Genomic DNA, 15,288 nt, shown 5'->3' with positions numbered 1-15,288 from the left:
GGACAGAACACTTGAGACTCAAACAGGCACTATTGTATTCATTAGCTGCCGTACTTATTAGCAGTGCATTGGTATTTGGTGTTATATAAAGCTCTTAAAGTGGTACCAACTCCTGATAGGGACCATCACAATATGCTCACATGTCTAAGTGCATATTAGTTATAACATATAGAAATACATTGTGTTAAAATGCTAAAATGAAACCACAAAATGCTGAGTCATAGCTCACTAACATGTCCCAGGCCGAGCCCTTCTGTGGCGTAATCAAACAGGTCATTATTTGTCTTTTCAGCAGGCATGCGAGTCCAGATCATCCAGCTCAGCTTAGAGTCAGCCAGTTTAACACGGGCTGCCTGAAAGGAAGGGATTCTGGGGAGGAAATTAGCAGCTAACTCTGCTGTGGTATGTGACCTCACACAGCAGCAGCCAAGCCCAAGACTGAGGCCAAGAAACCCTGAACACAATCCACTGCACACACACACGGACACTCACACACACACATTAGACCATACAGACAGGTAATTATGAAGTTGTCTTTATTTAGGAGACCTCATGCAATACAATCAGTACCAACGACCTCAGTGGAGTGCGATTATTACATAAACATGATTTCTTTATGATTTAATGCTTTTGTCTATTGATCTACAATAACACTGATATATATATATATATATATACAGAGAGAAATATATATTGTCAGATTAAAGCAGTATGATACAGAAATGAAAGAAATGCAATTGCTTTATACACAAATTTCAAAAATCTTTAAGAAATCTCAATTTGACACAAAATGTTAACACTAGGTGTATAAAAACATGTAAAAAAGAAAAAAAAAAAAAGTCAGCATTTCCAGACAAACAGCATGACAACATTACATACAATATATATAGATAGATAGATATATATTTTAAGCATTTTCCAATTGTGTATTTCAGTTTATACTGACTGACCGCTAATGTTATTTACATTAAAAATATAGAGTTATGGCCATGTGAGATATTCCTGAATCAGCAGACCAAGCGTTGTAAGAGCTGGTTTTGTTGAGTTTGAGGTTACATTAAACACGGATGGAACATGAAAAAAAAAAGCTCCGTTCCCAGTGAGTCTGCACCTCGTGGCACACCTGCAGATATCCTGACTCAGCGAGTGCAAGCTAAAAAGTGGCCTTTTGTTCTCCTACATCTGGTGTGGCTACCTCTGGTTCCAACCTAAATATCCCCCCCACCCATTACCAAAACCTTGGCTAGACTGGCTTGGTTTTTCTTGGGTAGGGTGCGGCTAGTAACCGTCTTCCTGTAGCCACGTGTGTGTGCGTTAAACAGCCGTCAAGGCTAATTTACAATAAGGCAACAGAGATCGCTGAAGGTCAGAGCTGGAGAAGAACTAGTTCCAGCTACTATAGTTACTGTATTTGGGTAGATCTTTGAAAGTGAGATCATGTACATTTCTGAAAGACGTAATAAAACACATTATTCCTCTTACAAATGGAAAAAGTTGACTTCGTAAGCAGTTCAGTGCGGTCCGGGGTATTGCTGCTGCAGCCTTGCTCGGCCTGCTATCACCAGTAGCTTATGGTGGCGAATGTTAGCAAACTTTAAATTGTCACATGTCTCCACAGTGGCTACTGTTACATCCAGTAGCCTCACTTTAAAGTAAAGCTACTTTACAAATGTCTGAGATTCTCACTTCACAGGAGAAGTAGCATGCAACAAAAAAAAGCCACTAACTAACATGAGATACTATTGAAATGCATTTTCTAGACTAGCACTGTACAGCCGAAGATGTCAACTTTGACCTGAGTAAAATGTGTCCACCTCTGTTGAAGCGTACTGCAATAACAACTAAAACGGACTCAGTCTGTTGGCAGTCTGAAGAGGGTAAACTGAGATCGGGCAAGGTTTGCTGACTAAGCTCCCTGGCTGACTTTTGAGGAAACAGGGGGAGGGGGGAATGAGGGGGAGGCTTCCTGAGGTAAACTCGGGTATCCAGACTGGTACAGTTTTTCCTCATGAGTGTTACAATATGTGCCTTTTTGAACCACAATCCCCCACACACAGCGTTCGGACACACTGACGGAGAGACTAGAAGTGATTGAAACTAGATTGTACAGGAGGTTGATGGGGTTTATGGGGTTTATGGGGTTTATGGGGTTTATGGGGGGAGTCGGGACTTCAGCCTTGTGCAAAAATATTGATCAAATGCCTGATCACGCGTTAGGTGTAATGACAGACGTCAATCACTTAAAGTGCCTGTGTAACAACAATCATGATTGAAAAAATTACTCAAGATAACATAAAAATCAAAAAAGGTGACACGTATTAACGTAAACTATCAGGAAAACAAAAATTTTTAAGTACAATCTCAGAGTGGGTTTAGACATATCCAGGTTTACTAGGGGGTTGTATGAAAGCATTAGTGAACCTACACAACTACTGTCACCTGATGTAAAAAATACATATTTGGAATGCTTCAGACAGATTTCCCTCACTTCCTTTTATGCCACATATGGACTTTGACTTTGGTAACTGAGAGAGCTATTGACGAGGGTGCATAGCATTTCGTTCTTATGGCACAACTGCGAGCGCGCAATACTGATGATACGATTATTATAAAAAAACACCGTCTGCATTTCCTGAATAAATACAGCTAACTGCATATATACCTACACTGTTTAGAATTTCCCAGTAAAATAACAGTAAAGAACTGGCAGCAGGGTTGCCATTATTCTACTGTAAAATTAACATTGTTTTTACTGTCACTGAAATTTACAGTTGTGTACTGTTAATGACAAATACAGTATGAACTGTTTTTTTTATTTCTTTCACAGTATTTTACAGTTAACTGACTAGTTTAAAAATACAGTGTATAGCTGTTTCATCTTTTTTCTTTTACAGTATCTTACAGTTGACAGATTGTTTTTAATTTACTATTTTGTTAGTTTTTTTTTTACATACGTTTTAGTAAACCATTAAAACATTTTTTTACCTTAATTAATACTGACTTAACAGATTATACACACAGGAATAGTCTCACTACATACGATTAAAGGCACTTTTGTTCAGAAAAAGGCTATAATAGACCTTACTGGTTGTAAATCTTCCTAAAATCTCTGTCTAAAGCTGGCTACAAGCACATAACATGAACCATAACAAAATAATATTTGTGAGTGAAGAACAGAGTTAAATCACTGATTGTGCAAAAATTTAATTACAATGTGAGAGAGAACAAATCCACACCTTCTTATTGCACATTACTTTTTATTTTAATATAAACTGCACAAGCAGAACAATTACATGCTAAACTTGTGCTAACAAAAGCCTGAGACAGAGCCTTCTCTCTCAAATGCCTTTGGCTTTTTGCTGTAGATAGTGCAATACAAGTGCAGGCACTTAGGCTCACAGATTTTAACATGATCAACTGTATAACCATTTTTGAATAACAATATGAATATTGCAAAATATGAAACAATGTTTAGAAAACTAAACCAGTTGAGAGCAGAACAGCTCATTTGAAGAAACTGCATCATTTGTTGTTATGCAGTCATCTGGCAATCTTGCAAACCTTGCTTTGTGGAGCCGTTGAGGAAAAGTTGAACTATTACAACAAAACGCTCAGATATCTTGCCGTACATAACGTAACGTATATAAACTGTATATATTCCCCAAACTTAAGACATTTCAGTGATACAAATAAGAAAAAGAACATTAAATAAAACATGTTTTGTCAATAATGGTTCTTTAAAAAAAATAAAAATAAAAATAAAATGAACACCACCAGACATGTACAGAACTGTATGTTCAGGATCCAACAAGGCACATGGTTAAATGCTGAAATCAAAGTATTGGGTGATGGCGATGGACTAAGAGTATGACTTACGGCCTGCTAGAAGACGCCAGCTCTCTCAGACTTTCTACTCTGTAAAGGAGAGAGAGGAATGGAGAAGGAGAGTGAGATTGAGAGGGATAAAGAATTAGAGGAATTAGACAAGCTCTGTGTTATGATAAATATACAGTATGTGAGTAATAGGACAGAGTAAGCTCACCATCTTAAATGAAGTCCCACTCGAAGTCCATCAGTCTCCTCAGCAGGGTGGACACATTTGGATTGACGGTCAATGTCTTTTTGTTGGCGACTTTGCCTGTTCTCTTTGAGACCACTTTGCCCCGTCCAGCCTTGGACCCTCTTTCAGGGTTTATTCCAACAAAGCGCCTGAAAAATTATAGTGTTTCTTCAGACACTGTGTAAAAATCTAGTTGTGTAACTCACTCAGATTAATAACACAATAAAAGCCACCAGATATATGGATGTATAATATCATCAAAAAGATTTTTAAAAAAATACAGGTTTTACTGAAAGTATCTAACCTTTGGATGAATTCCAGTGTGCATGCTGCCTCTTCTTGGTATTGGAGATTAAAGGTATAGAAGCAGGAAAACAATGCCGCAAGCCCCGTCAAGAATGTGGGCTGGATCCCCTCACATATAATGTGGCCCTCAACGCTGATCATCCAGCGCTGAATACAGCTTCCTGCCATTTCACCTGAAACTCAGAAGAATTTTCCTCTGTCAGATTTATGGGGTTTTAGTCAATATTGACGTGTTGAGTGGTGAAAAATAATTTTGTCATCTGTAATACTAGTTGAGAAACCCTATTTTTTTCCGTTATGAATATTTTGTCCATCTGTTTCTCTGGTGCCCTGAATCAACAGTTACTGCTTCTCTTTTCAACTGCCCCCAATAACAATAGCCGCAGAGTTACATGCAGAGAGGTGAAGTTTTTATCGTTACCGAATAGTTATTGTGATATAATATGCATCCTGTTTGGCTAGTGGCAGAAAGAACAGCTGATGTTCAAACTACTACTGTAAGTCACTATGGTACAGTCAGAGGGGCTTTTGATTTAATTTCTATTTTCTTTCAACAATGGCATTTATTTTTTTTGCAAATAAATTCTTTATGTATTAACCATTACTTTAACTAAGAGAAATAAGATACATTTGAAAATAGAGATCATCAAATGAGATCATCATCTCTTGACAAGACTATTACATTATGCTTTCAAGGTCCCATATTGTAAAAAGTGAGATTCTCAGGTTTTTTACATTATGAAGCAGGTTTAAGTGCTATAAAAATACTGTTAAACTATCAAAATGCTCAATATACAGAGAAACACACACAGCCCGTATTTAGAAATTGTGCGCTTGAAACCTGCCGTTAGGATTTCCATCTATTTGTCACAAATATACAATATTTAGACCATTACACGGTTTTAAACGTAAACATTCTAAATGTTTGTCTGTAAAACATGTATTTCCTGTTGCAGTGTATGTGAATAACATCAGCTGACAGGAAGTTACGTGGACCCACACCATTGCCTAGCAACGCAATTCTGTTGAAATGCACTAAAACAGAGCGTTTCAGACAGGTGAATACAGGTATATTCAGACAGGAAGTATGAGGAAAATGTTTTTTTTTTTAGCATTACAGCATCTAAACATGTTCTAGTAGAAACACAAAATACAAGTATGAACCTGAAAATTAGCACGATATGGAACCTTTAATAGAAAATTGTATTTCTTCCCTGTCCAATGATGTAAACATACCAAGCAGTATCAGACGAGGAGTTTCAGGTATGGAGATTGTCTTCTCAATGTCAGCTGCTGTGGCACATTCCTGGGACAAAGAAAGTGAAATACACAGTGTACTCTTGGTAAGATGAGTCATTATATATACAGTATATATATAAACATAAATAAAAAAATAAGGAAAGGAAACTTACCTTTGCAAGGAGGATTAGTCCTGTAATGGACTCCGAGAAGTGAGCCATCAGAAGCTGGATGACACGCAATGACAGCTGGACATCTTCACCCAGAGAGAGAACTTCATTGACTCCTGCATTGGTGGGTTTGGTCTTCAAGAGTTCCACAATGGTTCTACCAAACTCCGCCATGGAAAGCTCAAGTGTACGCAGCACAGGGATATCAGTGAGATGCTCAAAGTGAGCATAGAGCCCTTTCTGAGTGAACAGGTATGGCCACTTGGTTCTTAAATCCTCAATGGTTGGTGCTGGTAGAGCATTTATGTGGCACCGCTGCAGATAGAAAGTTGTTTCCATTAGCTGCTTTACCTCTGCTCTCTCAGCCCCATTTATACCATCCCGAATGTAGATCCCTTCTAGTTTTTGACGTTTGGTCTCTACTGTGTTTTCATTCTCGTCTGGTGGGAGGCTGGGCTGGAATCTGGCACAGCCATATATGTCAGTAGGTCCTCTCTTTTCTCCATGGCTGGATGAACGGTGCTGTCGAAAGCTGCTGGTGCGGTTCAGGTTGTCGATACGATTTTTTACTTGGATTAGGAGTGATGCATATCCATTTCCCAGAACTTGACCATTGTGAAGTTGATCGGCGAAACTGTTTGGGTACTGACGAACAACTTTTTTGCAAACTGTGAGGCACTGCGAGCGTGTTGGGTTTGGCTCATACTTCCTCATCTCATCTGTTATCACTCTCACCATCTGCCGTCGTGAGGTAGGTGAAGGCCTCCTACCATCTGAGATGTCTGAACGAAGGTCGACAGGCATGGCGTTCCATGGTATCTCAAACGATTCTGACCATGATTTTCTGTGGGAGGAGGGCTGGCTCTCTTCAGTACCACCAGATTCCGAGCAGGAGAGCAAAGATGTGCCTGATGGACTGGAAAATGTAGTAGAGTGGCTGCAGACTGAAGTGGTAGGGGACGGCAGGACTTGGAGGTCCAAGGTGATTATCTCCGTCTCTAAAATATGAAAACAAATATGACATAGGACATACAGCTTTAAAAAAAAGCAATACAATATTATAATGTATAATGAAATAGTGATGTTGTGACAGTAAGCAAACATACCTATTTTGAATGCATCTATAAGTTTTCGCTGTTGAATAACAGGTAGTAAGTCTGCAATGTCCTCTTGTTTCACATACTTGAGGTCTTCTTTTGAGCCCAAACCAGAGCTTAAAAGCCTGTCTATCACGAGCTGTTGAACAGCTTCAGAAATAGTTGGCAAGGCTCTAGGGATGATCTCCTTCAGCTCCTCCGCCAAGGTTGTCATTGTTCTCTATTGAGAGGAAAGAATGGTGTGGAACAATTATTGGCATGTCACACAATACATACTTTGGTAAAGGGTAATAATCAACTAGGTCATCCTGTTTAACACAACAGTAGCTTTCCTGAATTGGTGTGAAGCCATACACACCTACATCATGGAGAAGCAGAGCATTATATTTTTCAGTGATAAAATACACTGCTGAATTATTGTGGATAAGTACCACAATGATCTTTCCAATCACAAGACCCTCAGAACTGTCTTCTATAACAACCAGCATGTTTTTTTTGTATTTTGTGCCTTTCACAGTTGCCTCATGAGCGATCAAAGTATTGTCAGGGCCAAAATCATAGCTTGATACCGATTCCTTGATGTTGTGATTGTAGTCCAGAGGAAAAAACTCTGTCGCCTTTTCCACTACAACAGATGGTGGGAAGAGATCACCGGCACTGAGATATGCCTGGAGGAGCTGATGCCTCTCTGCAAGAGTTAAGCACAAGTTTTTAAAATTATGCAGTTTCCTTGCACACTGTTTGAAGTAACTGTGCTTGCTCTCAAATCGTAATGTCCACAAACGAATAAGTGGTCCGAAGCGGATTATGAGCTCTGGATAGTGGCTGACATAATGATGCTTTGGCTTTAGTTTTTTATCGGGGAAAGCTTGCTTTCTGACATACAAATATTCATCAATAAGCACTCTCAAATATGCTATTTGGCCAGTGGAAATTGCTGGTGCACAAATAAGAGAAACTATTTCTCTTAATTGTAAAACCAGTTGCCAGGTTTGATTTTCACCTGGAGATTCAATTTTCTCTCCAATCAGCACTGGTAGCATCCTCAGCAAGCACCAGTTTTGGACAGCATGCCCACTCAGCTTGTCACTTCCTGGAGTCACCTCACAAGGTTTATCATTTGCATCATTCCCTAGATACTTAAACTGGCTTATCCTTCGGTTCAGTTCAAGATAAGTAAACTGTTTGTCTACCTTCACCAGATGCTGGATGTACAATGCGAGATCAAAGGCTACAATGCCTTCAAACAAATCATGGCCAATACATGGAGGCAATCCAGGCTGACATACATGAAAGAAGGACAGCTCATTGAACAAGGAGTCAAATTTGATACCTCCACTATGGACTGAATCCCCTTGCAGTCTCTGAACATGCTCTCTGTATGATTGTTTTGTGCGAGTAGTGGCCCTACAGAGAGGATCTGCCTGAAATGTGTTTCTGTCAATTTCACAGTATCTGCAGAAATTAACACTCAAGCTGAAATTCTCAAGAAATCCTCCAATGCCGTGTGACCCTAAGTTGTCACCAACAATAGCATGCAGTATTCCTTTACAGACATGTCCTTCAGGTAACACTAGACCATTGTTCTCCAGGTCTTTCAGATCTTTTACCAAGCGACCCATGACCAAGTCCTGACCAAAATACTTGAAATCTTGTTCTTTGCAGAGAAGAACTAGTTGCATCTGGTCAATACTTGACCTGTGGTGAGGTAATAGGTCTGCCAACGTGAGATACACAGCAAGTATTTTGTGTTTCTTTTTTCCTGAACCAAGTGGGTTTGCAACTTCGAAAGCATCCTGAAAAAGGATCAAGCCTAAAGAAGACCCCTCTGTTTGGAGTGAGATCTCAGTAACGTTTTCCCCATCCCACACATCTTGGAAAACATCCTTATGTTTGGCACGGGTGTGTGCTTGATTGTATTGTTCACTTACAGACTTGCACTTGAAAAGAGCTTCAAGTGTTTGTTTTATGGGGACATATTGTGCAAAGCACTCTTTGCCAGCTTCATTTTGTCCCAGACATATAGGCACTGGTTCAACATAATTAAATTGGTTTTTGAATACCGTCTTTCTACGTTGATCTGTTTTCAGTGTGTTGGTATTGTGAGTTCGGAAAAGATCTTCTGCTTTCAGGTCATTAATAACAGTCTTTATGGCATCTTCTGGAATCCCAAGCATACACAACTTCTCATTCAGTTTAAAAAGTAACTGTGACTGGCTGATGTCATGTACTGACTGCAAATCTTCAATAATTGTCTGAATAGTGGAGGATGGAAGCAGCAACTTTGCTTGTAGTTTCAGATAAAAGAGAGAGAGATTCCTCAAAAACAATGCATCCTCAATATTTTCAGGGCTAACCTCCAAATGCTCAGTATTGTCAGCGTCATCAAGCTGCATGTCACACAGCAAATCACCATTATTATGAGTGCCACTAGTTCCACTTACACCTGCTGGGGCAATGATTGACTCAATTAGATTCCCCTCTGGAGTTTTTTTACGTGTTCTGGACAAATGACTAGTAAATGTAGATACCACAGTAAATGTCTTCTCACATTGATTAAAAGGACATGCAACTGCTCGTCCTTCTTTGATGTGCCCTTTAAGGTGAGAATAAAACTCAGTCAAGGAATCACATTTGGCACTGCAGAAGTCAACATGGCATGTCAGGTCCACTGACACACTCACTCCGGACTCAATCACACATCCCTTATGATTTCTGTACATATGTGCTTTCAGACCAGCACATTTTCGAAAGGTCCTTTTGCAATTAGGCATACAACACTGCAGTACTAAATTGGGTATGTTGCTGTGAATTTTCATATGTCTCACATAGGCCACTGAGGTGCTAGACTGATGTCCACAGATCTGACAAGAAAACATCACTGCAAGCAAACAGTAAGCTACAGTTATAAGACTGCAAAGCAAGAAAGAAAACTGCTCCTTTGCCAGTTCACCTGACAGTTACCTATTTCAGTGTTAGAGATGTCTGAAAAATTAACTTATGAATTGTGTCATATAATGAATAGGCAAGTACTTACTATGATCGGTACGGCAGCGGTAAAATAGTCCAGTGCATCTGTAATGTCAGAGAAACATGTCAAAAATCAACCTAAACATAACTTAACAGTCCGATTGAAATTATCCAAAAAATACAATAACAAACAACAATAGTTCAACTAATAAACCCACAGCTTCTGCTGTGGGTTTATTATGGCCTTTACTTTACAATGGCCTTTACCGTGCTATCAACATGTCATCAAGAAGACTCATGCCAATGTAATTAACACACACTTACACAAATTTGAAGAAGCAGTATATTACAGCAAAAACAAATATTTTTCAGCACTTAAAGGGACTCTTCTACAGTGTGTAGAGTGCGCGCATGCACGTGAGTGGAGGGAAATAGCGAGAACGAGCGCGGTGTGTGAGTGAAGGCAGGCAGAGGAGCAGAGTACAGCAGAGACTCCGGCCCTGGCGACCAAAGCTACGGTCTCCGACCGCGGCCTCTGACCGCGGACCGCGAACCCCGACCGCGAACCCCGACCGCGGCCAACACTTTTTAACAGACGGGCTTCACTAGATATAACTTTGCAGTTTTGGTGCTTCCGTGTAGTTTGTGTTGGAGTCTGAGACAGTTTAGCCACACGTGAGCGCGCAATGGACAAAGACCCGCAATGATTTATACGTGTAAGAAGTTACAAACAGTCCCTTGCTGATCCAACTATTATTTTGAAAATAACTTTGCCTTAATCTTGAATCTACACTGCTGTATAGCCACCCAAAACCATTGTGTGCTTAAGTCTTAATGTTAGTTCAACTGTTGAAGTGACATCCATAGAGGTGTAGAGGTGTAAAGGTTTACACTTTAAAGATAGCATTATGCTTCATGAATTAACTGGCAAAAAACATGTGTCCACACATTAACTATATGCATGTAGAAATTAAAATTAGCCTTGTCTTTGTGTGTGAAATTCTAGCTAGCTGCTAGCTAGCTGCTGAATCCTTCTATCATGACACACATTCAGTAATGCAAACAAACTACAAACATCACTGATGTGATGAGACTTTGCACCAACTTATGAATTAAATAAAACTGCTACTCACCAAATAACAAGTAAGATGGAGATGGATGAAGAAAGAGCTGATCCAACTTCACATGTGCAGTTCAGGAGGATTCTTCCCATAATGCAAAAAATACTGCATGAAACTGTTACATAACGGTTGATTAGCAGTTAAGGGCTGTATTGTAGGAAAACATTATAGTTATGTTGAAAAACGGTCAATGGAGTGTAATTTAACAGATTTCTTATTTATTAACAGTAAAGTGCTGTATTTAAAAAAAACAGGTAAATACTGTTGAAATTCTGCTGTTAATTAACAGCAATTGTTTACAGTGTACGTGTTAAGAGAGACTACATCCCAGTTTTGTGTTTGGTTAAATAAAAAAACCTTCTGGAGGAAGACATCCATTACCTGCTCATCATACATGTATATGTAGGCTAAGCTATTAGAGAACTGCTAGCAGACACAGCTACAGCACCAAGAGGCGAGTGTCAGAAGACGGGGGACGTTCTCTCTTTTCTCAGACAAGAGTCGTCCCCCTTAATCCGAGCCTCAGTGCCCGCTTCCCTGCGAGATTTCTCCGTCGTTCTGCCCTTTAGTTAGCTGGAGCACCTTTTACAATTCTTGACAGCTAGGTCCAGGCTGTTAGGAGAAGGAGGAGATTTTTACAGTGTTATCCCCTGATTTCTTTAACAGGACCCACGTTGGGGTCACAAGCCTAGAAGTGGTTGACAGTGCATGTATGTATCGAAGAGCATGGACCCACAGGTGAGCGGCTCTCACCTGACTCCCACACTGAAATAGTGAGAGGAGCCCTGCCTTATCTAAAGTTGTACTGATGGGTTAGCTTTCTACTCGCCTCCTACTCATGATTAGTGCTGTATTCATGGCTACAGTATGCATAGCGTGTTAAGTTACCTTTTCTCTGGTTTCTGTTAGCATTCGCATTCTGCCGGCTACAAGCAAAGCTGTTAGTATGATAAGATGCAGGGGGTCGGGTAAGGCTTGAGAAGTATGTACCCAGGACAGAGTGTCTTTAGTGGGGTTAGACGGTGGTAGGAAGTGAGAGGCTGTCCACCGGCTCCGCCTTCTGCTCCGGCGAGCAGCAGAGGAAGAGGCGGCTGCCCAGGCTCTTGAAGGCAAATCCAAAGTACATGATGTGACCCATGGCCACGAAGGACACAGAGATGATGACCAGCAGGCCGAAGGCCTCCGGGTTCGGAGCCAGAATCACCATGATGAAGTGCAGCAGGTCTAAGAGGTAATTCATGGAGTTCTGGACGCCGTTGATCACACCTCGCTCCGACTCGATCACATTCTCCTGGATGAGCTGAGTCACTGTCAGGTCAAAAGACCACAGGCCTGCGGGACGGAGATCAACAGTCAGTCATAATGGTATCTTTACAGCCGTATAATAACCGCTAACAGTAGCTGTAGCTGGAAATATCAGGCAATATTATTGGAATCAAAGGTTGCAATTATTGCTCTGACATCCATGACTCATCCGTAGAGGTCTTTTGTGAAATTCTGGTTACTTATGAAAAAGCTCAACCTGTGGACCTTCTTGACTCACCTTTAGGAAGTCATAATTTGGGAAACAGCCTTTTACAATCTTATGAAAGGAAGTGAACATGCCAACAAAGCATGAACACTATAACACCTATCACTCTAATTTCCTTTTGAATAAAACAATAAAACAGACTATGCACCATTTACTCCGATAACAGTCAATGATCATTTGCACTTTGGAGCTTCTACTCTGCTTCAAAACAAAATAATATTGAATACAATATCATGGTATTGAGATAACCACCACAAAAATATTCAAGGGGGACTATTTTACTCACCAACTCTAGCAGCAATGACGCCAGAAAACAGCAGAATAACAGACATGTAGGACTGTAGAGGTGGCAGCTCTTCAGTTGGCGCAGCAGTAGTGGTAGCGTTTCCACCGGTAAGAATGCTGGTGAGGATGTGGTCGGCCTCGGGCAGCGCCTTCTCTCCGATCAGGTGGGTGTAAAGGTCCTGGAAGGGCGAGACGCTGAGGTCGAAGGGGCTCCCGGGAGCAAAGACAGCGAAAATACACAGCAGTAGGCAGGACAGCTGGGCCACGCCTGAAATGAAGCCCGTGCGGATCAGGCCGCACTTCTTGCGGATCCAAGTGAAGGCAACGGTGCCGCAGATACCCGCCACGGCCGAGGCCCCCATCAGCAGGCTGAGCACCGAGCCGTTGAGGCCCTGCGTGTAGGCGTAGCCCGTGGTGATGCAGTCGAAGCCCAGCACCGTCATGTACAGGAAAGACAAGGACATGCCGGCCAAGAAAATGTTCTGGTTGTAGTAGGCCACCCAGCCGGCCTTCAAGGTGCGCAGGGGTTCGGTCACCTGGTAGCAGCAGCCGTGCTGCTTGGGAGCGTCGGGCTTGGCCACGGCTGAGGTTTCATTCATCAGCGGCTGAGACGACTCCTCAGGACTCTGGCCGTTCTCCAAGTCTGAGAAAGGGCATGGAAAGATTTAGTTCTATTTAGTCTGGATCATCACACAGGCCAAAACTCTCCAAACTCAACCAATGAGATTATTACCAAAAATAAAATACCAGGATTTTAGTACAAATCAAACACAGGGTTCTTGCGGCTACCTTTCGGGGCGCTGAGCTGTTTGAGCTCCTGTTGCTGCTCCTTCTGGCCGCCTTTCGAGGCCAACGCCGGCGTCTTCTGGTAGACCTTCCACAGCAGCGCGTACTCCAGACACATGGAGCACAGGTTCCAGCCAGAGATGAAGCCGCAGCCAATGAAATTGGAGCCAAACGCCATTATCTGGCCCACCAGCATGGGAGCCAGGATGTTGGTCAGCTGGTCGATAATCCGCACTGTGGCATTCATGTCTGTTTAATACAAGAGTGGAAGTCAATATCAACAGTTTCTTATACTGACGGATGTCAAAGGAAATTACTGGCCTATTAAAGTTCTCATATTTTGGTCAGTTTTACATTCATATGATGGCAGGTTTTACTAAACTGTAGAGATGTTCCGATACCATTTTTTCCTTCCTGATACCGATTCCGATACCTGAACATGCGGTATCGGCCAATATCGAGTACAGATCCGATACTAGTGTGATAAAAAATATATATAGTTGTTATTATTATTATTATTATTATTATTATTTAACAGCTGTTTACTACTGACCATGTATGGATGTGATATTATCACTATCTTTGTTGTATGGACTGGCTCAGGTTAAACACTTTGTAAAACATGAACACATTTTCCACTGTGAAATATTGCCAAATGGCTGACATGTTCCTCGCTCTGACTACCGTTACCTCTCCACTAGCTCCGCACTGTTGTTGTTTGCTATCGTCACGTGACAAACTGTGATTAGGATTTTAGAAGTTGTTTAAAAGAAACTTGAACGTCGAGCATGTTGTGTGCACGACTTCCCGCGTTGTAAACACGAGCTCACGAGTTTCATTTGAAGGAACCATAATGTTGAGTAAACAATACGCTCAGCGTTCAAGTGGTTAAAGGTCACCTATTATGCAAAATGCACTTTTCCATGTCTTTTAAACATCAATATCTGTCCCCAGTGTGTCTACAGGCCACCATAGTATCATAAAAGACCATCCTCTCTCTTTTTCTCCTGCTCCATTTGTCCGGAAATGGGCTGCACAGCTTTTCCTACTCTGGTGATGTCGTTAGCGAATTGCAAGCCATATAAGGCTTTCCTGTTAGAACCACGAGCAGAATCTGCAGCTAGCCGACTCCGCCCACACAGCAAACGCCGCTGCTAAGCGACAGCAATATTAACGTTACTGTCGGCGTCTAGAAGTGGGTAGTGGATAACAAAATGCAGGAAATGCAAAGGAATAATGACAGAGGAAAAAGATGAGGCCGTTGGGAATATCATCATTATTAACAATATACGACTAAAATATATTAACTTATTGAAAATGAACTTCCATGACCTCCGCCATTTCTGACGTCAAAAAAACACGTCACAAGTCGTGAAGCTTTCAGAAACTTTGGACTGAATACCACAAGAGCGGGGCGTTCATATGGACTCTGCTCGTGGACGCGGTGAACACGACCCCCATTTGACGGCACCATTAAACATACTGTATGTGCCAACAGGATAAATCTGTGATGAGCTAATATCGGCTGATAATATTGGTAAGCCAGCTGCACCCTTCTGTGTGGAGTTTGCATGTTCACCCTGTGGGTTTATCTCCGGGTGCTCAGGTTTCCTCCCACAGTCCAAAGACATGCAGGTTAGGTTAATAGTTGACTCTAAATGTCCCGTAGGTTGTGAATGGTTGTCTGTCTCTATGTGTCAGCCCTGTGATAGTCTGGCGACCT

General features: G+C 41.4%; 2 protein-coding genes and 1 long non-coding RNA gene across 4 annotated transcripts; all 3 read right to left on the bottom strand.

The window, feature by feature from the left end:
- Window positions 1-3,375: 3,375 nt before the first annotated feature.
- Window positions 3,376-6,652, bottom strand: LOC119499858. Of its 2 annotated transcripts, none has more exons than XM_037789070.1 (5): window positions 5,779-6,652; window positions 5,603-5,672; window positions 4,365-4,539; window positions 4,043-4,209; window positions 3,376-3,827 (listed from the first exon to the last, which is right to left on the bottom strand). In XM_037789070.1, the coding sequence occupies exons 1-4, from the start codon at window positions 6,577-6,579 to the stop codon at window positions 4,047-4,049; spliced, it is 1,209 nt and encodes a 402-aa protein (XP_037644998.1). In that variant the 5' UTR covers window positions 6,580-6,652; the 3' UTR covers window positions 3,376-3,827; window positions 4,043-4,046. The 2 variants fall into 2 exon arrangements, with proteins under 2 accessions (XP_037644998.1, XP_037644999.1); XM_037789071.1 differs by having other exon boundaries at window positions 3,380-3,827; window positions 6,127-6,652.
- Window positions 6,653-6,659: 7 nt separating this feature from the next.
- LOC119499860 lies at window positions 6,660-9,367 on the bottom strand. The gene is made up of 3 exons (XR_005209460.1): window positions 9,230-9,367; window positions 6,882-6,988; window positions 6,660-6,773 (listed from the first exon to the last, which is right to left on the bottom strand). It is a non-coding gene; the product is annotated as an uncharacterized LOC119499860 (long non-coding RNA).
- Window positions 9,368-11,272: 1,905 nt separating this feature from the next.
- On the bottom strand, window positions 11,273-14,107 carry slc40a1 (solute carrier family 40 member 1). The gene is made up of 3 exons (XM_037789833.1): window positions 13,569-14,107; window positions 12,781-13,422; window positions 11,273-12,295 (listed from the first exon to the last, which is right to left on the bottom strand). The coding sequence occupies exons 1-3, from the start codon at window positions 13,810-13,812 to the stop codon at window positions 11,979-11,981; spliced, it is 1,203 nt and encodes a 400-aa protein (XP_037645761.1). The 5' UTR covers window positions 13,813-14,107; the 3' UTR covers window positions 11,273-11,978.
- Between the last annotated feature and the right edge of the window lie 1,181 nt (window positions 14,108-15,288).

The sequence above is a fragment of the Sebastes umbrosus genome, chromosome 13 (genome assembly GCF_015220745.1).
Source record: "Sebastes umbrosus isolate fSebUmb1 chromosome 13, fSebUmb1.pri, whole genome shotgun sequence".
Taxonomy (NCBI): domain Eukaryota; kingdom Metazoa; phylum Chordata; class Actinopteri; order Perciformes; family Sebastidae; genus Sebastes; species Sebastes umbrosus.
The sequence above is the reverse complement of the archived record's forward strand: the minus strand, read 5'-3'. Positions and strand labels throughout refer to the sequence as shown.